The sequence below is a fragment of the Chiloscyllium plagiosum genome, unplaced genomic scaffold, assembly GCF_037043375.1.
Source record: "Chiloscyllium plagiosum isolate Xiang-an unplaced genomic scaffold, Cpla_swu_hap1 HiC_scaffold_53X, whole genome shotgun sequence".
Lineage (NCBI taxonomy): Eukaryota > Metazoa > Chordata > Chondrichthyes > Orectolobiformes > Hemiscylliidae > Chiloscyllium > Chiloscyllium plagiosum.
This window is the reverse complement of record NW_028270191.1, coordinates 8958343-8983607: the sequence shown is the minus strand read 5'-3', so window position 1 is coordinate 8983607 and position 25265 is coordinate 8958343. Positions and strand designations below refer to the sequence as shown.

Here is a 25265-nt window from a genome sequence, read left to right as displayed (position 1 = left end):
GATTGGTTTCATTTCAAACAGTTTCCAGGGAGTCCGTAGCTAGGAAATGGGAGCTGGAATGAGGGGCAAAGACAGCAGCTTTTGTTTTCCCAATATTGATCCCTGAGTTCCTACTCAGCCAGTACAGGATGTCGGATCAGCAGTCTGGGAAATTTGCGCCAGGAGATGGTAAAAGAAGGGGAGGGAGTGTTGGAGAGGGAGAGAGAGGGAGGCGATGGTGAGTTCGAGCTGGGGGTGGGTCAGTGTCTGTGGGAAAACGAACAGTGTGTCTTCAGATGGCGTCACTGAGGGGCAGCACGGAGATGAGAAATAGGAGGGGAACAAGGATCGATCCTTGGGGGATTATCTGAGGGAACAGGAGCAGGAAGAGAAGCCATTGTGGGTGATTCTCTGGTTACGAGGAGGTGGATAAGGAAGGAAATGGGTGACAGTGGAGAGGGGCTGGATGAGGTAATGTTTACCACCGTCGGTCACACAGGAACTCATCGGTAACTTTGATATGTGATAGAAGATGGTGGAATTTATATATAAAAAGAAATAGTTTTAGAATTTGAATTGTGGAATAGTGGCATGTGTATGAGAGGGGACTAGTAATTAAGCAATGAATATTTCTGGAGCCATGATTTTCTTTTGAGAAAACTAGTATCAGAGAGAATTCATGGAGTGATCTGAGGATTTGTTTGCATTATGAGAGTTCTAAGATTGGCCAGAACAGCCTTTGAAAACCATTAGCTTGCTTTCTGTTTCAATGAATGTGCAATTGCTTTCCTTTGCTTTGGACAGAAAAAACATTGATTGGAAAACATTTGATAGCAGTTTGCAGAAATTCTGGTTGGTGTTAGGCAAATGAGAAAGGAGGAGAAAGTGAGGACTGCAGATGCTGGAGATCAGAGCTGAAAATGTGTTGCTGGAAAAGCGCAGCAGGTCAGGCAGCATCCAAGGAGCAGGAGAATCGACGTTTCGGGCATAAGCCCTTCTTCAGGAATGAGGAAAGTGTGCCAAGCAGGCTAAGATAAAAGGTAGGGAGGAGGGACTTGGGGGAGGGGCGTTGGAAATGCGATAGGTGGAAGGAGGTCAAGGTGAGGGTGATAGGCCGGAGTGGGGGTGGGGGCGGAGAGGTCGGGAAGAAGATTGCAGGTTAGGAAGGTGGTGCTGAGTTCGAGGGATTTGACTGAGACAAGGTGGGGGGAGGGGAAATGAGGAAACTGGAGAAATCTGAGCTCATCCCTTGTGGTTGGAGGGTTCATAGGCGGAAGATGAGGCGCTCTTCCTCCAACCGTCGTGTTGCTATGGTCTGGCGATGGAGGAGTCCAAGGATCTGCATGTCCTTGGTGGAGTGGGAGGGGGGAGTTGAAGTGTTAAGCCACGGGGTGATTGGGTTGGTTGGTTCGGGTGTCCCAGAGGTGTTCTCTAAAACGTTCCGCAAGTAGGCGGCCTGTCTCCCCAATATAGAGGAGGCCACATCGGATGCAGCGGATGCAATAAATGATGTGTGTGGAGGTGCAGGTGAATTTGTGGCAGATATGGAAGTATCCCTTGGGGCCTTGGAGGGAAGTAAGGGGGGAGGTGTAGGCGCAAGTTTTGCATTTCTTGCGGTTGCAGGGGAAGGTGCCGGGAGTGGAGGTTGGGTTGGTGGGGGGTGTGCACCTGACGAGGGAGTCACGGAGGGAGTGGTCTTTTCGGAACGCTGATAGGGGAGGGGAGGGAAATATATCTTTGGTGGTGGGGTCCGTTTGGAGGTGGCAGAAATGAGAAAGGAAGTCATTCATAAAAAAGTTAGAAAATATGTTACCTTGGAATAAGGATTTTAGTTAGAAGCTCCAGAGCAGAAGAGTTTGGGTGGAACCCTGAAGGGGTTATTTGAAGCTAAGAAAATTTAAGCTCAGTTGTGTGAATAGTCAAGAGAAAGGCATTTAAAGACTCCCCAGCCTGACTTGGAAATATATCGCCGTTCCTTCAGTGTGGCTGGGTTAAAATCCTGGAATTCTCTCCCTCAGGGCATTGTGGGTCTACCCACAGCACATGGACTGCAGCGGTTCAAAGAAGGCAGCTCACCCCCACCTTCTCAAGGGGGTCAACCAGGGACAAGCAATGACATCCACATCTCCTGAACAAGTTTTCTTTTTAAAAAAGCTGTGATTACAGCAGCAATTTGCATTTCTATAGCCACTTTAACAATGCAGGGCATTCCGAGCTGCTACATGGGGTTGGAGGGAGGTGGGAGACATTTGACAAAATATGACACCAAACCACAGACAGATATCAGGACAGGAGACCTCCAAATTTAGAATGGAAACTAAATAAGGTAAAAGATGCAGAGGGAGGATTTTCAGAGATAGGAGCTTAAGACAACTGTAGGAATGGCCATAAATTGGGGATGCAGGAAACCAGAACTGGAGTCAAGCAGAGATCTTAGAGGATTGTGGGAATGGAGGTTACCAAGACGGGACCGAATAAGGTTTGGAAATGAAGATAAGAATTTAAAAACCCCTGAGGTGGAGTGGGTGGGAGTGCTGATGTAGACCAGTGAGCGATGGGTGAACAAGGCTTGTTGTGGGTAAAGACACAGGAAATGGAGCGTAAAAGTGCGAGAATTACCAGCACAGCTCTGAAACCAGTCATGTCTGGATTGATTGTGGAGTACTTTTGCAATGTATTGTGTGCAAACTGGCAGCAGTGTGCGGACATCAGCACAGTAACATCATCCACAAAGTATGCAGTGGAAGACTGTATCGAGTTTCAGTTAAGCTTGCCAAATATTCGGTGATGTTTCTAAAACTATGACTGTGTCTGCCTGAGGTCCTACTCTTTACAAAGCAAGTTTGAAACAAATGAGATCAAAATGAAAGTCCTTCAAGTGCAAAAGGACTCAGAGGCAAAGCGGCAACAGCAATGCATGAACGCAAAAAAAAAAGCAGCGCTCAAACAGCGGCTAACGCATGAGGCACTTTTCACAAGCATTGAGCAAACGAATGGCAGTATTTCCTACCAGCTCAGCGGCTGGCTGGCCTACTGAGGCCTGTTCGAGCAGGCCCAGCTCTGATACGTCAGTTTTAAGATTAGCGAGAGGATTCTTTGGGTGCCTCCTGTCTGAATGCCACAAATTGTTGGCCCACGTCAGCAATTCCATCAGCTTGTGATTTCAAAGAGGCGTGTGAATCCTAACTGCATTTTGTGATGCTGTATTTTGACAGAGGAAGCCAGTAACTTTTGCAAGTTGGACAAAAGAAATTGGTTGTGTGGTAAATAGGGAGGAGAAAAGCATTAGAATGCAGGACGTTGTCGATGGGCTGGCCAGTGGCAAGGGAACGTAATCCTGAAAAGTGTGAGGTGACCCATTTTTCAGAGGGCAAGTGAGGCAAAGGAGTACACGTTGAAGAAGGGGACCCCAGAGAGTACAGAAGGTCAGAGGGTGTTTGGTGTTGATATCCACAGATCATTGAAGGCAGCAGGACAGGTAGATAAGGTCGTTAAGAAGATATATGGGAGACTTGCCTTTATTAGTCAATGCATTGAATACAAGAGCTGGGAGGTTATGATCTGGAATTTAGAACAAAGAACGATCCAGCACAGGAGCAGGCCCTTCGGCCCTCCAAGCCTGCGCTGACACATGTTGCCCTTCCATACTAAAACTGTCTTCACTTACAAGATCCATATCCCTCTACTCCCTTCCTATTCATGTATTGGTCCAGGTGCTTCCTGAATGCTGCTATTGTGTCTGTTTCCACCACCTCCTGTAGCAGGGTGTTCCAGGCACTCACCACCCTTTGTGTGAAAAACCTGCCTTGTACATCTCTTTTAAATTCCCTTCCCGCACCTTGAACCTGTGTCCCCTGGTAACTGACCCCTCCACCCTGGAGAAATGCCTCATGCTCCTCACTCTATCCATGCCATTCACAACCTTATAAACGTCTATCAGGTCGCCCCTCAACCTCCTGTGTTCCAGTGAAAACAAACCCAGTCTATCCAACCTTTCTTCCGAGCTAAAATCCCCCTTACCAGGCAACATCCTGGTAAACCGTTTCTGTACCCTCTCCAGAGCATCCACATCCTTCTGGTAGTGTGGTGACCAGAACTGGACACAATATTCCAAGTGTGGCCTAATTAAAGTTCTATAAAGCTGCAGCAGAACTTGTCTATCCTTATACTCAATGCCCCTTCCAATGAAGGGGAGCATGCCATAGGCCTTTGTTACTCCCTTATCTCCCTGCGCTGTGACCTTCAGTGAGCTGTGGACCTGCACCCCCAGACCCATCTGCATATCAATACTCCTGAGAGTTCTGCCATTCACTGTATAATTTCCACCTGTACTTGACCTTCCAAAATCCATCACCTAACATTTGTCTGGATTAAACTCCATCTGCCATTTTTCAGTCCATGCCTCCAACTGATCTATATCCTGCTGTATCCTCTGACAATCCTCCTCACTATCCGCAACTCCACCAATCTTTGTATCCTCCACAAACTTACTAATTAAACCAGCCACGTTTTTATAGAACAGAATCCATACAGTGTGGAAACAGGCCCATGAGCCCAACAAGTCACATCGACCCTCCGAAGAGTCACCTACCCAGACCCATTCCCTATCCTATTACCATACATTTACCCCTGACTAATGCACCTAGCCTACACATCCCTGAGCACTATGGGCAACTTAGTATGACCAATTCAGCTAACCTGCACATCTTTGGATTGTGGGAGTAAACCGGAGCACCCGGAGGAAACCCACATAGACACAGGGATGATGTGGAAACGCCACACGGACAGTTGCCTAAGACTGGAATGGAACCCAGGTCCCTAGTGCAGTGAGGCAGAAGTGCGAACCACTGAGCCATTGTTTCTTCAAATCAGCAGAGATCCCAGCACTGACCCCTGTGGAACACCACTGGTCAGAGCCCTCCATTCCGAAAAGCATCCTTCCCCCGCTACCCTGTGTCTCCGATGACCATGCCAGTTCTGTACCCATCTTGCCAGCTCACCCCGGTACCATGTGGCTTCACCGTTTGTACCAGTCTGTCACGAGGGGCCTTGTCACAGGCTTTACTGAAGACCATGTGGACAGCATTAACCGCTCTTCCCTCATCGATCATCTTTGTCACCTCCTCAAAAAACTTAATCAAGTGAGTGAGGAACGACCTCCCCTGCACAAAACCATGCTGTTTGTCACTAATAAGAATGTATAAGAGTGTAGGAGGAGGCAGGTTAATTCGAAGGGTTAGGGTCTGGAATGTACTGTCTGAGAGTGTAGGGGGAGGGGGAGGTTCACTCGAGGGGTTAGGGTCTGGAATGTACTGTCTGAGAGTGTGGGGGGAGGGGGAGGTTCACTCGAGGGGTTAGGGTCTGGAATGTACTGTCTGAGAGAGTGGGGGGTGGCAGGTTCACTCGAGGCTTTCAAAAGACCATTGGGTCATTCCTTAAATAGATATCGTTTGAGGAATGAACAGGGTCTGGCACAGTCTGAATTGCCCATTCAAACAGCCAGCATGGCGATGATGGGCTGGATGGCCTCTGTCTATGCTAAAAGCATGCTAAAAGTGTATGAACTGCCACAGCATGTCCTGTTGCTGACTTTATTCATTTGAGTCAAAAATGTGGCTGCTGTCTGTCTGTGAAAACAGCCTGTGAATGCTTGAGCACTGCTGTCAATCTGCCAAGGCTCTTTGAGCTCTTTTCTCGCTTTCACAGACACGGTCCAGCCTGAAATCCTTCCCCGATACTTCAGCAAACCTTTGCTTTTGTCTTAATTGCCTCTATTTTCCGAAACTGCTATGGTCAGTGCGCACTGACTAAGAAGAACGTCATGATCACGACTGAGGCCGAGCTGTAGGATGAAGGCCTGAATTCCTGAAGGGTACACCTCAGAAGGCCAAGGTGCTAAGAAAAGGTGGAGTGGGGGGGGGGGTTCTGTTAATTAATTATGGCATTAATGTTCAAAAAAAGGATGACCTTCTTTCAGGCAAACAGGAACCATTTGGTTAGAGATGAAAACCAATAAAGGCAAGAGGTCACTTGTAGCAGTGGTGTACAAGCCCCCTAACAGTCGCCATATCACAGTAAAATAACGTAAAAGCAGGGGGAGAGGATCGGGTCTGGGACTTATTTTTATAGTTAAATAAGTGGAATTATGAGGGCATGAAAACAGAACTGGTTAAAGTGAACCAGTTGAAGGGAGAGGTTAACCGAGATGCACTGGCAGACATTTAAGATATTCTAGAATACACAAAATAGATAAATTGCAATGAGTAACCCACCATTTGTGGTTAACTAGAAATGTTAAAGAAAGTCTCAAACTTAAGGAAAAAGCATATGATTATGGAAAGGTCGGTGGCAAGTCAGATGATTGGACAGAATGTAAACGACAGCAATAATATCAAGTACTAGAGAGAGCTAGCCAGAAATATAAATACAGATGCGAGGAGTTTATATAGTTTAGAGTTAGGAAAGTAAGCACTGGTCCAAGGCAGAGGGAGTCTGAGGACTTAACGACAGAAACTAAGGAGATGGCAGATGGGAATTTTGAATCAGTCTTCAATATACAAGATATAAGTAACACCCCAAAAGTAACGAATCAGAATAAATCAGGAAATGGAAAGGAAGGGAGAAAATGAGAAGTTACCATCACAGGGGAAGTGGCACTGAGTGAATTGATGGTGCTGTGAGCTGAGCAGGTCCTGATGGACTTCAGCCTGGAATCTTAGAGAACTACCTAATGATATAGTTGGTAGGTGATGCATTGGTGGTCATTTTCCAAAATAAAAGCTCACTTGATTCAGGGATGATTCACATTAGATTGGAAGATAGCTAATATAACTCCTTTAAGGAAGGGAGACTGAAAGGCAAGTTAGCTTAACATCTGTCATAGGCTAAATGTTAGAAGCTATTATTAAAGATGTTATAGGGCACTTGGATAAGTTCAAGGTAATCAGGCAGAGCTGACATGGTTTCATAAAGAGGAATTTGTAGAATCCCTACAGTGTGGAAGCAGGCTGTTCTGCCCATTGAGTCCACACCGACCCTTCAAAGAGCATCCCACCCAAGACCCTACCTTATAACCCTGCAGTTCCCATGGCTAACCCACCCAGCCTGCACATCCCTGGACAATTTAGTACGGCCTATCCACCTAATCTGCACATCTTTGGACTGTGGGAGGAAACCCCCACAGACACAGAGAGAATGTGCAAACTCCACACAGACAGTCACCCGAGGGTGGAATTGAACCTGGGTCCCTGGTGCTAGGAGGCAGCAGTGCTAACCACTGTGCTGTCCCAATTGTTTAGGCCAAGCTATTGGAATTCTTTGAGGAGGTTACGTACTGTAGGTAATGGGAAGCCAGTGGATGCATTATATTTAGATTTCCAGGCGGCATTTGATCAAGTGTCACACCAAAGGTTATTGAGAAAAATAAGAGGCCATGGTGTAAGGTGTAATATTTTGACATGGATAAATGATTGACAGACTAATGGGATATAGACAATAGGAACAAATGGGTCTTTATCAGGCTGGCAGGATGTCCCAAGTGGTGTGCCACAGGAGTTGGTGCTGGGGATTCAACCCTTCACAACTTCTACAAGTGATTTGGATGAAGGAAACAAAGGTATTCCATTAGCTGATGCTACAAAGACAGGTAGGAAGGGAAGATGTGAAACAGAAACAAGGTGGTTACAAAAAGGTATAGGAAGGGCAAGTGAGTGGGCAAATATGTGACAAATGGCAGATAATATTGGCAGGAAGAATAAAAAAGAAGGATATTATCTAAATGGTGAGAGATTGCAGAACTCTGAGATGCAGACAGATTTGGGTATCCCAGTGCATAAACTACAGAAGGTTAGATCACAGGCACATCAGGAAAGTTCATAGAATGCTACAGTTTATTGTGAGGGGAATTGGACACGAGTAGGGAGGTTATGCTCCAGTTATACAGGACAGTGGTGAGACTACATAGAATCATAGAATCCTGACAGTGTGGAAACAGGCCATTCGGCCCAACAAGTCCACACTGACCCTCCGAAGAGTAGCCCACCCAGACCCATTCCCTTACCCTACATTTACCCCGACTAATGGACCTAACCTACAGATCCCTGGACACTATAGGACAATTTAGCATGGTCAATCCACCCTAACCTGCACATCTTTAGACTGTGGGAGGAACCCACACAGACACTGGGAGAATGTGCAACCTCCACACAGACAGGAGCACTGTGTACAGGATTAAGAAAGGATAGAAAGGCGTTGGAGGCAGTTGAGACCAATACTTAGCCTAGAATGAGGAAAGGTTGGACAGGTTTGGCTTGTATCCACTGGAGTTCAGAAAAGCAAGATATTTATTTCCTCTTGTGAAACAAAGTAAAATTGGGGTCGTTATTTACAACTCAGGGGGTCTCCCATTTGAAACAAAAATGAGACCATTATTTTTCTCTCAGATGTTTGAGAGGGTTCGGAACTCCTGAAATGGAGGTGCAAGCAGTGTCTTTGAATAATTTGAAGGCAGAGACAGACTCTGGTTAAGTGAGGGGGTGGTCAGTATCTCATTGCTGTTGCTTCAATTCATCGTTGCTTATCTCCCCAGGGCTGGTTTGCTGGGCGGAACTTGGCAGTCTCCCAGGTCAGAACAAAGTATCTGCTCTGGGTCGACGATGACTTCATCTTCGCTGCAGACACCAAGCTGGAGAAAATGGTGGACATTCTTGAGAAAACGACATTGGATATAGTGAGCTCAATCCCCTTGTGTCAAACAATAGCCGTATCACAAGAGACACTGCCTCTTGACAACTTCCAATTTATGTTGAAACATAGAAAATAGGAGCAGGAGTAGACCATTCAGCCCTTCAAACTTGCTCCCCCCATTCAATACGACCATGTCTGATCATCCAACTCAGTTCCCTGTTCCCATACCCTTTGATCCCTTTAGCTCTAAGAACTATATTTAACCCCTTCTTAAAAACATTCAATGTTTTGGCTTCAACTGCTTTCTGTGGCAGAGAATTCCACAGGCTTCTCACTCTTTGGTGAAGACATTTCTCCTCAGCTCAGTCCGAAATGGCCTCCCCCGTCTCCTTAAACTGTGACCCTCTGGTTCTGGATTCCCCCAAAATTGGGAACATCCTTCTATGTGTTTACCCTGTTCAGTCCTGATAGCATTTTATAGGTTTCTATTAGATCTACCCTTGTTCTAAACTCCAGTGAATATAGTCCTAACTGATTCAGTCTCTCTTCATACGTCAGTCCTGCCATCCCAGGAATCAGTCTGGGAAACCTTTGCTGTACTCCCTCCATCACCAGAACATCCTTCCTCAGATAAGGAGACCCAAACTGCACACAATACTCCAGGTGTGGTCTCACCAAGGCCCTGTCCAACTGCAGCAAGACATCCCTGCTCCTGTACTCGAACCCTCTCACTATGAAGGCCCAACATCCCATTGACCTTTGCCACCTCCTGCTGCCCCCTGCAGGCTTACTTACAGTGACTGGTGCACAAGGGCACCCAGGTCTCACTGCACCTCCCCCTTTCCCAATCTCTCGCCACTCAGAGAATAATCCACCTTCCTGTTTTTGCTACCACAGTGGCCGATAATGTACATTGTCCGATAATGTTAGCAGACCCTTCGGAACTGTACGCTCACATTCCGTCACTTGGTGAAGTGTACAGACAGAGAAAGCCTGTGCTTTTGATTGTTCTCACTCCACTCCATTTCCACTGTGGAGCCCATGCTGATAACATGGCTTCAAAATCATCCTTTTGTACCTAAGGACTAAAAGCAGGAGCAGGCCATTCAGCCCCTCGAGCTAGCTGTGCCATTTGTGACAATCATGGCTGATCTCATCTTGGCCTCGACTCCACTTTACTGCCCGCTCTCCATCACCCTTCAACCCATTAAAAATCTGTGTGTCTCCATCCCAGCAACCACTGCACTCTGGGGGAATGAATTCCATAGACTCACGACCCTTTCAGAGCAGTAATTCCTCCTCAGCTCTGTTTTAAATCTGATATTCCTGAGCTCACCAGCCCTCACTGGTACAGTTGCAGCAACACTTCTTTTATACTCCGCTCCTTCGGCTGTTAAAATTCCACGTGCCTTCCTGCTGTACCTGCAGACTAGTTTTCTGTGTTTCGTGCACAAAGCACACCCCGATCCCTCTGCACCAAAGCCTCTGTCCATTGGAACAATAAGTTGCCTTTCCATTCCTCTGACCACCGTTATCCGTGTTAAACTGCAGCTGCCAAATTGTGGCCCCTTGGCCTAACCTATCCATATCCAAATCTCCGACTTTGCCACTGCAATGTAGAGCTGTTTTTCGATCTGTTCCAGGTCGGAGGCTCAGTGCGAGAGGTGACAACATACTCAGCCACGTTTCTCCACAAACTCAGTGTGCAAGCTGGCGGGAAGGAGGGAGACTGCCTTAGAATTCGCCCAGGATACTACCATGCTGTGGAAGGCTTCCCTAACTGTGTCGTCACAGATGCTGTCATCAACTTCTTCCTTGCCCGAACGGAAAAGTTGCAGCAAGTTGGATTTGATCCACATTTAACAAGACAGGGACATTTGGGTGAGTGAAGGCTGATTTGCGCTTTCAGGCCCTCAAAGTGAACTGTTAGCTGATGGCATAGAAGTAAAAACATATCGGAGAAACCATCCCACCCCACCGCCCTCGGCAGGTTAAGAACGAGGCCCGGCCTGATTTTCGGGGCCAGACTACCATCCCAGCTCTCAGAATCCCTACATTAAGGAAAGAGGCCATTTGGCCCACCAAAGAAGGATGTTATTAAACTGGAAAGGGCGAAAGAAAGATCGACAAGAGCTTTGAGGGTGTGAGCTACAGGGAGAGGCTGAATAGGCTAATGCTTTTTCCCCTGGAGCGTCGAAGGCTGAGGGGTGACCTTATAGAGGTTTATAAAATCGTGAGGGACATGGATAGGATAAATAGACAAAGTCTCTTCCCTGGGGTCGGGGAGTCCAGAACTAGAGGGAATAGGTGTAGGGTGAGAGGGGAAAGATATAAAAGAGACCTAAGGGCAACTTTTTCTCACACAGAGGGTGGTGTGTGTGTGGAATGGGCTGCCAGAGGAAGTGGTAGAGGCGGGTACAGTTATAAGGTTTAACAGCAAGGGGAAAGTTTACAAGGATATGGGGCAAAAGCAGGCAAGTGAGAATGGCCTGGATTCAAACCAAGGGGGTGGGCAAATGCCCGCTATGGGTCACAGGCTTGATGTGAGCGAATCTCGTTCTGCTTTAATACCACCCCTATCGCCTCCCCCTCTCTCCCACCGTCCCTTCTTCCCTACTTTCACGGCGGGGGGGAACATGCTCAAGATCCATGACCCAATCAGACACCATGTTGTGAATGGCCTGGGTTCAAACTATGAGAATGAGAATGGACGCAAGTCCCAGTTCAGACCGTCGCTTGCCTGACCAGCTGCTTTGCCTCTTTTCTCTTTCGCTCCAGAATTCTTTGTGGACGGTTTGGGCCAACTCCATGTTGGCTCCTGCAGTGATGTCATGATCGATCACGCCTCGAAAATCACCATGCCTTGGACAAAGAAAACTCAAAATGAGATACTTTACCAAAGATTGCGTTACATCCAGGCTTCGGAGACAGACAGCAACTTACAGAACAAACTTTTTTATTTCAAAAACCGACTTAAATGCATCAGGAGCAGCTGAGGGGCTGCTGTTTAGACCGTTTTTAAATGCAAATAACTTGAGTGATCAGGTCTGCAACAATAGGTTTACCTCAGTTCTACTTAAGACCTGCACCTCAGATTCTGAAATCAGTCTTTCTTCAAAAATCCTGGAACTCCTTGACTTTGCTTGAGATCTCCAACAAACTGTTGCTTCGAGATGGATCTTGTCTTCCCTCCTGCTGTTTCCAAACTGGACCACGTCCTGCAACTTTAGGCCCTTGATTTTGACTTCGCAGCTTAAATCAACCGTAGTTGTCTGTTTAAAAGAAACAGAGATTGCTGGAAAAGCTCATCAGGTCTGGCAGTATCTGTGAAGAGAAATCAGAGTTTACGCTTCACGCTTAGCTCTGATTTCTCTCTGCAGATGCTGCCAGACCTGCCGAGCTTTTCCGGCACTTTCTATTTCGGATTTCCAGCAACCGCAGTTCTTTTGGTTTATGCTTATGTAATTATCTGTTGCACTGTGATTGCAATCATGCTGTATTCCTTTCTAGTTCTGTAATGAGGTGCTTTTTTAAATTATGAATAGTAAATTGAAAGAAATTTCAGCAACACATGGAAACAAGCATGATTGAACATCAAGCCCTTTTAATAATCAATCCCAGCAGTTTTGTGCTGACACACAAAAATTCCTCAAGCCGTGTATCTTCGGGAAGTTACCAACCTGGTTATGTTTTCTCAAGGGCACCAATCAGCAGGATAGCCAGCTGAATTTTTTGCTTCTGGGTATAGGGTGCATCCGGTTGGGACACCCTTCAGAAGAGCAGTGCAGACTCAATGGGCCGAAGGGCCTCTTTCTGTATGCACGTTCGGCAGCCATCCTGAGCTACAGCTCAGCTGGTGGCTAGTGCTATTCACCTTTTTAAGACTCCACTCCCGCCAGTGAAATTCCCACATCTAGGTACCTCAGCACGCAGATCAAAGGAGAAAAGAGTCACCTTTGTTTTTTTCCCTCAGCAGGAATAGGAAGTAAAAGCAGCAATTGAAAACCGAGACAGTGCTGGTGAAACCCAGCAGGTATGGCAGTATCTGTGGACCGAAATTCAGCCTTGAAGTTTCGAGTCCAGCATTACAGTTCTTCAGAACTGAGGAGAGGTGGAAGAGCGCTGGGTTTTGTGCTGTTAAAAAGGGTAAGCTGAAGAAGAGGGCAGGTCAGGGAAAGGCTCAAAGAGATTGGCAATCAAAGGCGTTATAGAACATGAGACAAGGGCAGGACTTAGACAATTAAAAGCAGGGCCCTGGGTAGTGTTGTAGAAAAGAGAGACCTTCGGGTGCAGGTACATCATCCTTTGAAGTTTGTATCACATATAGACGGGGGGGTTAAGAAGGTGTGTAGCACACTGGCCTTCATTGCTCAGTCCTTTGAGTGTAGGAGTTGGGACGTCATGTTGAGGTTGTTCAGGACATTGGTGAGGCCTCTTCTGGAGAACTGTGTGCAGTTCTGGTCGCCCTGTTACAGGAAGGATATTATTAAACTGGAGAGGGTTCAGAAAAAAAATTACCAAGAAAATGCCGGGATGGAGGTTTTTGAGTTGTAAAGAAAGGCTGGGAGTTTTTTCACTGGAGCATAGGAGGTTGAGAGGTGACTCTATCGAGGTTTATAAAATCATGAGGGATATGGATAAGGTGGATGGCAGGTGTCTTTTCCCTAGGGCGGGGGAATTTCCAAGACTAGGGGACATATTTAAGGTGAGAGGAGAAAGAGTTAAAAAAGATATGGGCAATTTTTTTACACAGAGAGTGGTGGATGTGGGTATAGTTTCAACGTTTAAAAGACATTTGGATAAGTGCAGGAATAGGAAAGGTTTGAAGGATATGAACCAGGAGCAGGGACTTGTTTAGTTTAGAATGAGGGTCGGCATGGACTGGTTGGACTGAAGGGTCTGTTGACTCTATGCTGTATGACTCTATGACAGTAAAGATGAGCTCTGACTGAAAGCAGAGAGGGGCATAAATTTCAAAATGGTGCTTTGGGCCCGAAGTTGTTGAACTTCATGTTGAGTCCTGAAAGTTGTAACATGTCTGAGATGCTGTTCCTTGAGTTTGCATTGAGCTTTGTTGGAACACTGTAGGAAACCCAGATGGAGATGTTAGCCATAAGACACAGGAGCAGAAATTAGGCCATTCAGCCCATCCAGTCTGCTCCACCATTCAATCATGGCTGATACGTTTCTCAACCCCATCCTTCCATTTTCTCCCTGTAACCTTTCATCTCCTTGACAATCAAGAACCTTAAGTATACTCAATGACCTGGCCTCCACAGCCTTCTGTGGCAATGATTCCCCACTCTCTGGCTGAAGAAGTTTCTCCTTATCTCCATTCTAAAAGGTCTTCCCTTTACTCTGAGGCTGTGCCCTCCGGTCCTAGTCTCTCCTACCAATGGAACCATCTTCCCAACATCCACTCTGTCCAAGCCATTCAGTATGCTCGCCTTGAGAGAGCAAGGTGGTTTATGGAAATAGCAACCAACTGGGAGGTCGGGGTCGTTCCAAATGGCAGAAGGGGTGTTCTGCAAAGCGGTCACCAAATCCACATTTTGTCTGACATTTGTAAAGGAGACCACATTGAGAGCAGCAAATGCCTTAGACTAGACTAAAAAGAGTACAAATGAAATTCTGCTTTACCCGGAAGGTGCGTTTTGGGGCAGTGAGGAGGTGACTAGGCGAGTGTTGCATCTTCTGCGATTTCAGAAGAGATTTATCAGGATGTTGAAGGGAATAGAGGGTTTGAGTTATAAGGATAGGCTGGGACTTCTTTCCCTGGAGTATAGGAAGTTGAGGGATGACCTTATCGAGGTTTATAAAATCATGAGGGGTACAGATAAGGTAAATGACAGGTGTCTTTTCCCAAGGGTGGGAAATTTGAGACTCGGGGGCATGTTTTTAAGGTGAGAGATTTAAAAAAAACCTGAGGGCAATTATTTTACACAGAGAGTGGTTCATGTGCGGAATGACCTTCCTGAGGAAGTGGTGGATGTGGGGACAGTTACAATGTTTAAAGGACATTTGGATCAGGACATGAATAGGAAAGGTTTGGAGGGAGATGGGCCAAGGGCGGGCAGGTGGGACTAGTTTAGTTTGGGATTAGGGTCGGTATGGACTGGTCAGACCGAAGGGTCTGTTTCCGTACAACTGTATCAGGAGACACCACAGTTGATCTTCAGAAGATTGTGTATGTATTAAACCCTTCCACAACCTCCTAAAAATACTTCCTTAATATGAAACATTTAACCTAAGTATTTTGCTTAAGATTGGAACTATTTCCACACTGATCAATCCTTCATCTCCCACCTCTGTCCATACCAGCCCCCGTCCCACTGCTAAAAGTGATCATGCACTAGTTCAAGATTTCTCCATTCTAACTGAGCAAGCCATTCAAAACTGAGTGGGATTGCCTGAATGCTGATTTTGGAACTACACTTCCAGCAGCTGAAACCAAAAGAGTTGGAGTAATAACAATATCACCCAAAGGTCGTACTGTCTCGTTCAACAGCGATGAATGATGGTGGTTTAACCTGAGGGTTTCCACACCTCAGTGTCGAGAGAGTGGTGCTGGAAAAGCACAGCAGGTCATGCAGCATCCGAGGAGCAGGAGAATCAACGTTTCGGGCATAAGCCTTTCATCAGTGTAAGGTTGAGAAGGAGGGTCCTTCATGGTAACCCCAGCTGGATGTGGGAATTGAAGCCATGTTGTTGGTGTCTACTTTGCTAACCTCAATTGCAATAGCACTGGCAGGTGGCTGCCGTATCAGGATGAAGACATTTTGCTGAACTGGATGCCTTTTAATTTTACCTCTTTCACGTTACTCACTGGTGTTGAGAAGATCTGAGGAAGAAATGCTGGTGGAGAGCTCAGAGCTCTCATTATTCCATTGCAACAGAAAGACAGTGGGAACTGGAGATTCTTATGCTGTGGAGATGGGGGGAGTCATCAGGAAGTGTAAGGATTCACTTCTTCAAAAGACTCACCTAAGGACCGTGAAGAATCCCCCAAGATCTCTTCAGCGGCGGCTACGTTCACTGGACGATTTGCAATCAGAACTGCGAAGATTGAATCAGAAATCATCTCAAAATGAGATAACAGGGATGTCAACTTTAACAGGAAGGCATCCTGAAGAAGGGCTTATGCCCGAAACGTCGATTCTCCTGCTCCTTGGATGCTGCCTGACCTGCTGCGCTTTTCCAGCAACACATTTTCAGCTGTCAACTTTAACACCTGACATTGTCAATCTCTCGGCTCTCATTTATCCTCATGTTTCAACACTGCTGAAGAACTTTCCTGTGTAAACAGAGATTCCTGTTCACAGTGCTCTGTTTTGAGACCAGTATGACTCCTTCAGAACTGCAACGTGTTGGAAAATATCTCTTTTATACTGGTGAAGGAAAAGGGATTGTTAATGGAGGTGAAAAAGAAAAAGATGTAAAAATGGGTGTGAATTCTATGTTTATTTTTCTTTTCTGATGACGGACCACTGGACTTGAAATCTTCACTCTTATTTCTCTTCAAAGTTTGTGTGAAGATTTGTAGCTCGGGTGCTCGTTGCTGTGGTTCTGTTCGCCGAGCTGGAAGTTTTTGTTGCAAACATTTCGTCTTATTTCTCTCTCCACAGATGGTGCCAGACCTGCTGAGTTCCTCCAGTAATTTCTGTGTTTTGTCTCTATTCCTCACCATTTGGCTTTCTGAAATAGAACAGTCTCTCCTGTTTTACCTTGTTGCATTGTTGATGCAACTGAGTAACTTGCTTGGCCATTTCAGAGGGCATTTAAAGAGTTAGCCACATTGGCTGTGTGGGGGTGGGGGTCTGGAGTCACGTGTAGGCCAGACTGGGAAAAGATGTCAGATTTTCTTCCCTCGCTGCATTTTCCCAACCAATGATGATCGCTACCTTGGTCATCATGATGGAGGCTAGCTTTATATCCCAGATTTATGGAGAATGTCAGAGTTATTACTTATTCTGAACGACACTGAGACTACTAAACCCTCCTTTTACTGAGGCCCTTAAAGCCAGTCAAGAGAGGAAACTCGTAGCTGATGAGCCTGAGCTGGGTTCAGTGTTAAAATTGGCCTTTCGTGTTACAGTTATTGCAACCATGATAAGTCCAATCACTGTTCCTGTCTAAAAATATATCTTAAGGGTCCGAAGTAATGAGAGAATGGAATGTTATGTTAATGTGCAAAATCCAAAATTGTAATGCCCTCGAGGAACCAATAAAACAGTAAGGATAACCATCAGCAGGAACGCAGTCTTGTCATTTAACTTTTCCATGATCTCAATGTGGTCAAGGGCAAATTTACTGGCAGTTATTATGATCTCACAACTAGTCAATGTGTTGTGCAACATCTGATTTCAGAATCCAAAGTTCAACATTCACTTTCAAGGGTTTTAATAAAATGAGTCTCAGTTTGGGAACAGACTGCGTTCAGCCAGGCCCACTCAGCTCCTGACCTCATTACAGCCTTGGATTGAACATGGAAAAAGACCTGAATTCCAGAGGGGAGGTGAGAGCGACAGCCCTTGATATCATTCGATCGAGTGTGGCTTCAAGGAGCCCACTCAAACCTGGAATCATCGGATATCAGGAGCTAAACTCGCTGCTGGTTGGAGTCATACCTGGCACATAGGAAGATGGTTGTGGTTGGTGGAGGTCAGTCATCTCAGCTCCAGGACATCTCTGCAGGAGTCCCTCAGAGTAGTGTCCTGGGCCAACCATCTTCAGCTGCTTCATCAATGACCTTCCCTCCATCATAAGGTCAGAAGTGGGGGATGTTCACTGATGATTGCACAATATCCAGCATGATTCGTGACTCCACAGATACTGAAGCAGTTCATGTTCAACTGCAACAAGATCTGGACAATATTCTGACTTGGGCTGACAAGTGGCAAGTAACATTCACACTACAGATATGCCAGATTATCACTATCTCCAATAACAGACAACCTAACTACTGACCCTTGACATTCAATGGTGTTACCATCACGGAATCCCCCATTATCAACACCTTGGAGGTTACCATTGACCAGGAACTCAACTGGACCAGCCATACAAATACAGTGGCTACAAGAGCAGAGGAAAGATTAGGAATCCTGCAGCAAGTAACTCCCCTCCTGTCTCCCCAAAGCCTGTCCCACCATCTACAAGGCACAAGTCAGGAGGGTGATGGAATACTCCCCACTTGCCCCTGGATTGGGGCAGCTCCAACAACACTCAAGAAGCTCAACACCATCCAGGACAAAGCAGCCGCTTGATTGGCACCACATCCACAAACATCTACTCCCTCCCCAACCGACGCTCAGTAGCAGCAGTGTGTACCATCTACAAGAGGCACTGCAGGAATTCACCAAAGATCCTCAGACAGCACCTTCCAAACCCACCACCACTTCCATCGAGAAGGACAAGGGTGGGGGGTTCCCCTCCGAGCCCCACACCATCCTGACTTGGAAATATATCGCCGTTCCTTCAGTGTCACTGGGTCAAAATCCTGGAATTCCCTCCCTCAGGGCATTGTGGGTCAACCCACAGTACATGGACTGTAGCGATTCAAGATGGCAGCTCACCCCCACCTTCTCAAGGGGGCAATTAGGGACGGGCCCAGCCAGTGATGTCCGCCTCCCCTGACTGAATAAAAGAAAGGTGCTGTTACTGTTAATGACACTCTTAAACGAGTACAATTGACCTGCTTACAATTCAAGGTGAATTGGGTAGTGCTCCTTTTAGCAGCAAAAAGGCATTGTGGGAAGCCTCAGGCAGCTGCTAAACTGTCGAACTCTGTTATTATCCTATTTATATAATCAGTAGGTCAGTTCATGTTCGAGGCACTGAACCATCTGACAAAACAAATCTGGAATAGGCCCTCCTGTGTATGTTTCTAGTTTCGCATCCTTTTTACTCACAAAACAGAAGAGAGGCATTCAGTCAGTGTCAGACATATAAAGAACACCATCCCTGAAGAAAAGACCTCCTTGCTGGTGAAGACAGCTTTCTTTCTCATTTGACAAAGTCTGTTATTGAGGATGTGTCAAACTAATCTGAAGAAAATCCATCTTTCGATTCAGAATAAACAGCGGTAAAATACTTCTGGCATAGATTGGATTGTGTTTAGTGTACTGCCTACTGTACTTAATAAACATAATTGGATCTCATAATTTGTATTTGACTTATTAGCAATCCCAGCAATAATTTTGCAGTGTTTGTAATCGTAACAATAACTTGCATTTATGTAGTGCCTTTAACCTCCAGAACGTCTAAAGCACTGAAGATTCGGCAACCCCAAACGACCTAAATAGACAGACAGGAGGCTGGAAGGGTTACACCCAAAATGTCAACTTCTCCACCTCCTGATACTGCCTGGCTTGCTGTGTTCTCCCAGCCTCCTGCCGTCTGTTTTGGATTCCAGCATCTGCAGTTCTTTCTGTCTCTAACCAAAGGACCACCCTACCATCTCATTGGTTAAACATCAATATCATTTAAAATCATTTCTGTGGTAGGAGGTGCCCACAAGAAATGGTTCTATCAGGCCTGCCTGTGTGCTGTGTGTGGCCCTATCAGGTGGCTGATTAGCTCAGTTGGTTGGTTTGTGACGCTAATAGCGTGGGTTCAATTCCCACACTGCCTGTGGTTACTGTGACGGACGCTCCTCAACCTCTCCCCTCGCCTGAGGCATGGTGACCCTCAGGTTAAACCACCACCTGCCAACTCTCTCTAATGGGTCTGACTATGGTAACTTTACCTTTATGTCCTTGTAATGCTGCCTCAACATTATGTACATTGAACCATTGTCCCCACCCATCATTCACTGATTACAAATGCCTGGGAGTCATTCCCACAGTATTTTTCAGATGAGGGATGCTACCACCATCCTTGTTCTTTGACTCAGTTTAAGAATCACCCCTTTGGTTTGCAGTGGCATGGTGGCCCAGTGGTTAGTGCTGTTGCCTCCCACCACCAGGGACCTGGGTTCGATTCCAGCCTCCAGTGACTCTCTGCATAGAGTTTACATGTTCTCCCCATGTCTGTGTGGGTTTCCTCCCACAGCCCAAAAATATGAGGGTTAGGGTGGATTGGCCATTCTAATTATGGGGGTGGGGATGACCTTTAGGAGAGTTGGTGTAGACTTGATGGCCTGAATGGTCTCTTTGTGCACTGTAGGGATTCTATATTTAAAACAAAAACACTGGTGAGCCTTAACAAGGAGTAACATTTGTCTGAGAAAGTATTTTTATTGCATGATATCAATGAGTTAAAATGTAGAATCCCTACAGTGTGGAAAGCAGGCCATTTGGCCCATTGAGTCCACACCAACCTTCCATGACCAACCCTGGCCAATCCACCTAACCTGAACATCTTTGGACTGTGGGAGGAAACCGGAGCACCCGGGCACATGGAGAATGTGCAGACTCCACACAGATGGTCATCCAAGGGTGGAATTGAACCCAAGCCACTAACACGCTGAGGCAGCAGGGCTAACCACTGAGCCACCATGCCACCCACAGCTTCTGACCTTGTTAGTATGGTTGTGGTTCTGTTTGCCGAGCTGGGAATTTGTGTTGCAGACGTTTCGTCCCCTGTCTAGGTGACATCCTCAGGGCTTGGGAGCCTCCTGTGAAGCGCTTCTGTGGTGTTTCCTCCGGCATTTATAGTGGCCTGTCCCTGCCGCTTCTGGTTGTCAGTTCCAGCCGTCTGCTTTAGTGGCCAGTATATTGGGTCCACGTCGATGTGCTTATTGATTGAATCTGTGGATGAGTGCCATGCCTCTAGGAATTCCCTGGCTGTTCTCTGTTTGGCTTGTCCTATAATAGTAGTGTCACCTACTTCTGAGGATGTCACCTAGACAGGGGACAAAACGTCTGCAACACAAATTCCCAGCTCGGCGAACAGAACCACAACAACAAGCACCCGAGCTACAAATCTTCTCCCAAACCTTGTTAGTAGGGTCTTGTGTTGGAGTAGTAATGTCCCTACATGAGAGCCAGAAGATCTGAGTTCAAGTTCCACCTGCCCCAGAGATACCACGTCCAAAGAGATTGGTTAGAAATAACACTAGACCTTGTTGCTAAGACTATGAGGAGACCATGGGATTCCACAAGATCCTACCCCCTACCTAAGTTGGTGTGGTATCATCAGAATGGGCGGAGTTAATGCAGTCTTCAACATTAACCCTTTCAGAACCATTGCCTTATGTGACAATTTCCACACGACATGATTTGGCTGTAAATAGTCGATGTTATTAAGTTATGAGCTTCATCTGGGAAATAAAATTCAAATTAAGATAAAACAAACTGCTTTTATCAAGTCGTAAGAGGCTTGCAGCATACACATATGGAATATCCAACAACTCCTGTTTGAGAATTCACTGAATTACCTACTTCCACATAATTAATTAATCATTTTAGTCCTGTAAAATATGAAACACAAATAAGTTGACTGACGCAAAATTATTCATCATTGGCTGTCCTTCGATTCAAGGCTGACGTCTACTCAGGGTGATGAGTTTCTGCTGTGGGTTTTTATGTGACTGAGCAGGATGATTCTCACCACACAGACCACACATTTGGCACTGCACATCCCATGAAGTGGTGGGATCTGGTGAACTTAAGGGCCTAACACCCCTTCCAAATGAAGCAGCACTTTACCTGTACTTCCCACAATCTAGCCTGCTGCACTCGCTGCTCACATTGTGCTCTCCTCTACAGCAGGGAGCCAAAACGCAGACTGGGACTCCGCTTCTGCCCACAGACAAGACCCTGAGCTTCCAGTTGCCTGTCACTTTAACACCCCACCCTGATCCCTGGCCAACAGCTCTGTCTCAGGCTTGCTGCAGTGCTCCAGTGATGCTTAGTGCAAGCTGGAAGAACAGCACCTCAATTCTGCTTGGGGGACCCTGCAGCCCTCTGGACGCCATATTGAGTTCGATAACTTTAAGGCTTTAGTACTCCCATGTCCTTACCTCAACTCCCACCACACGCCAGGCCTTGTTACCGCATGGTCTGCTATTACACACAGCCCATTGTTAGCCACTAACAGTCTCCATTAACATCTATTCACCCTCCCAGCCAGATCGTCATCCTCTCCTTTGTCCAACTGTTCTTCTCTCTCTTTGGCTTCTATCCCCACCTATTGTTTAGTCCTTACCCCTCCACCCCACCCTCTCTTCTGCCTAAACTTCAACATTTTCTGAGCTACCATTAGTTCTGAGGATCCGCAGGTCTTTCGGTTTTTTTATTTAGGACTTAACTCCTCTTTTTTCCTCCTCTGCTGCCTCATCAAGAAGGTGTTTGGCCATGAAGTGTGATACAGTTTGATGAGCAGATTGCCACCGTTTTGAATGATTGATAGTCGCTTTGCAGCCCGGACCTTGTGCTTTGTTGATTGACGTTGCAAGGCAAACTTGCATTGGGAATTGAACACTCTGAAATTCAAAAGCAGCTATTTCCCCTCATGGGAGAGCCTCAGACCCAAGGTTACAATCTCAGAATAAGGGGTCACCCATTGCAGTCAGAGATGAGGAGGAATTTCTTCCCTCAGAGGGGAGTGAGTCTGTGGAAGTCTTTCCCACAGAGGGCTGTCGGGGCTGGGTCAGTGAGTATATTCAAGGCTGAGACAGAGGGACTTGTAATCAGGAAGAGATTCGAAGGTTGTGGGGGTGAGCAAGCCACTCAGTTCAAGCAAAGTTAGGGATAGGTAAGAAATAATGGCCTTGCCAGTGACACCCATATCCCAGGAGAGTATCTGTGGTAGTGTAATTAATATCTGCAATTAAGTTTAATGAAAGAGGCAATTGCAATGTCCCTTTTGATTAAGGAAGGCTTTAAGCTCATAATCATTTCTGTATGTTTGCACATGCAAGAGTAGGTGGGGGAGAGTTTTGTGATTCCTAAACTCCACCAGTGGCCACGCACATTGGACTCTAATATGGTCGCAAAAGGATATTTTTATTTCATGTGAACTGATTCTGTACTTCATGTTTTTCACACACCACACTCTCAGTATCTGTGTCTCAGTGCTTTGATACATTATTCAGTGTGTATATAATTTTAGTCTGTTCTGTCAGTCTGGGTGTGGAACTTCCCAGCTTCTGCAAATAGGGATTAGCTGCCCACCTCGCATGATGCTAAAATTACTGGGCTTTTATTAACTCTCTGAGTCATGGTGTGCTCCATGGTTGGTGTTTTGGTTTATAGCCCTGTCCTTTTGCTGTATCCAATGCTGAGTTTCCAGCCCGCCTCATAGTATTGGTACTTTGCAGTGTGGAGTTGACAGCGATAACCATGAGATGTAGGAATTGAAGAAGGCCATTCAGCCCAGTGTGTCAGCTATGCTATTCAATGAGATTGTCGCTGATCTGACAATCCTTCAGTGTCACTGGGTCAAAATCCAGGAATTCCCTCCCTCAGGGCATTGTGGGTCTACCTACAGCACATGGACTGCAGCGGTTCAAGATGGCAGCTCACCCCCACCTTCTCAAGGGGGCAACTAGGGATGGGCAATAAATGCTGGGCCCAGCACCCACGTCCTACAGGTGAACAAAGAAAAATAATCCCCAACTCCACTCTCCTGCCTTTTCCCCATCACCCCTCCATTCCCCTTCCTGACTAAACATCTCTCTGTCCCAGCCTTGAATATACTCACTGACCCAGCCCCGACAGCCCTCTGTGGGAAAGAATTACACCGATTCACTCCCCTCTGAGAGAAGAAATTCCTCCTCATCTCTGTCTGCAATGGGTGACCCCTTATTCTGAGATTGTACCCTCTGGTCCTAGACTCTCTCCCACAAGGGGAAACAACCTCTCCACAATCCCCCCTGTCAAGTCCCCCAGGGAATCCTGGATGTTACAATAAGGTCACCTCTCATTCTTCTAAACCCCAATGAGTCCAGGCCCAACCTCCTCAACCTCTCCTCATGGGACAGTCCCTCCATACCCGGGATCAGCCGAGTAGACCTTCTCTGGGCTGCCTCCAATGTCCGTCTGTCTTTCCTCAGGTAAGGGGACCCAAACCTGTTCACAGTATTCCCGCTGTGGTCTGACTGGTGTCTTGTATAGGTTTAGCAAATCCTCCTGACTTTTATACTCCATTCCCTTTGGAATAAAGAGCAACATTCCCTTGGCCTTCCCTATTCCCCGCTGGACTTGGATGCTAGCTTTTTGTGATTCATGGATGAGGATTCCCAAATCTCTCTGCTCTGTAGCTTTCTGCAGTCTTTCTCCATTTAAATAATATTCAGCTCCTCTATTCTTCCTGCTAAAGTGCATAACTTCATGTTTTCTCACATTATATTCCATCTGATCTGCCAGGTTTTTGCCCACTCACTTAACCTGCCTGTTAACCTACTGCTGTGTTTCGTCCTTACCACTCGACTTCCACTTATTTTTGTGCTTTCCATAAACATGCTGTTACAGTATATTTACTTTCCTCATTCAAGATGGAGTGTCACTGTGGCCCCACTGCTGATGCCTGTGGGACTCCATCAGTTACAAGTTGCCATCATGAAAGTGTGTCCCTTATCCCAACTCTCTGTCTTCTACTGGTTAGCCAAACCTCTATCCATGCTTATATACTGGTCCCAACACCCTGGCCTCTTATCTTATTCAGTATCTATTCCAGTAGGCATGAGTGAATCAGATGGGTTTCTAACAATATGGTTCAAGGTCAGAATTACCAAGATTTGTTTCATTTTTCAGATTTGTGAATTGAATTTCAGCCTCAACAACTGCTGTGGTAGGATTTGAACACACGTCTCGATAGTAAGAGGCTTACTATTAGGGACTTGCATCTAATCGTTTCTCATGCCGGAGATCTCCAAGCCATTGCTCAGACCTTTGGTCAGGAATCTACTTTTCTATTAATGAGTATCTCCCCAAGTGCAAAAACCTTTCAATCATTCAATTCTGGTCTCCCTGCTATAGGAAGGATGTTGTGAAACTTGAAAGGGTTCAGAAAGATTTACAAGGATGTTGCCAGGGTTGGAGGGTTTGAGCTACAGGGAGAGGCTGAACAGGTTGGGGCTGTTTTCCCTGGAGCATCGGAGACTGAGGGGTGACCTTATAGAGGTTTATAAAATCATGAGGGGCGCGGTTAGGGTGAATAGACAAGGTCTTTTCCCTGGTGTGGGGGAGTCCAGAACTAGAGGACATAGGTTTATGGTGAGAGGGGAAAGATTTAAAAGGGACCTGAGGGGCACACCTTTTTCACGCAGAGGGTGGTAAGTGTATGGAATGAGCTGCCAGAGGAAATGGTGGAGGCTGGTACAGTTACAACATTTAAAAGGCATCTGGATGGGTATATGAATAGGAAGGGTTGAGAGGGTTTTGGGCCAAGTGCTGGCAAATGGGACGAGATTAATTTAGGATATCTGGTCAGCATGGACAGGTTGGACTATAGGGTCTGTTTCCGTGCTGTACATCTCAATGACTCTATATCTCATTCTCCGGGTAAAATTCTGATATCCAAGGAGGGGATAAGCAGGAGGGAGAAGAAATGGCAGCATAGTAGGTGTGTTGCTAAACTTTCATATACAGAGTGTGTAAACTACTCTCTAGGACACAGGTTCAAAATTCCAACAAGATTAATCCAAAATTACAAGTTAG

At 46.2% G+C, this 25265-nt stretch overlaps 1 protein-coding gene across 5 annotated transcripts in view; it reads left to right on the top strand.

Annotated features, from left to right (window-relative positions):
• LOC122543394 (beta-1,4 N-acetylgalactosaminyltransferase 1-like) overlaps positions 1 to 16912 on the top strand; it is a 159082-nt gene extending 142170 nt beyond the window's left edge. For all 5 annotated transcript variants that reach the window (XM_087985553.1, XM_087985556.1, XM_087985555.1 and 2 more), the window contains 3 exons: positions 8567 to 8707; positions 10308 to 10545; positions 11443 to 16912. In XM_087985553.1, coding sequence (XP_087841679.1) covers positions 8567 to 8707; positions 10308 to 10545; positions 11443 to 11660 — 597 coding nt within the window. In that variant the 3' untranslated portion in view covers positions 11661 to 16912. The remainder of the gene's footprint in view (positions 1 to 8566; positions 8708 to 10307; positions 10546 to 11442) is intronic.
• The last annotated feature ends 8353 nt before the right edge of the window (positions 16913 to 25265 follow it).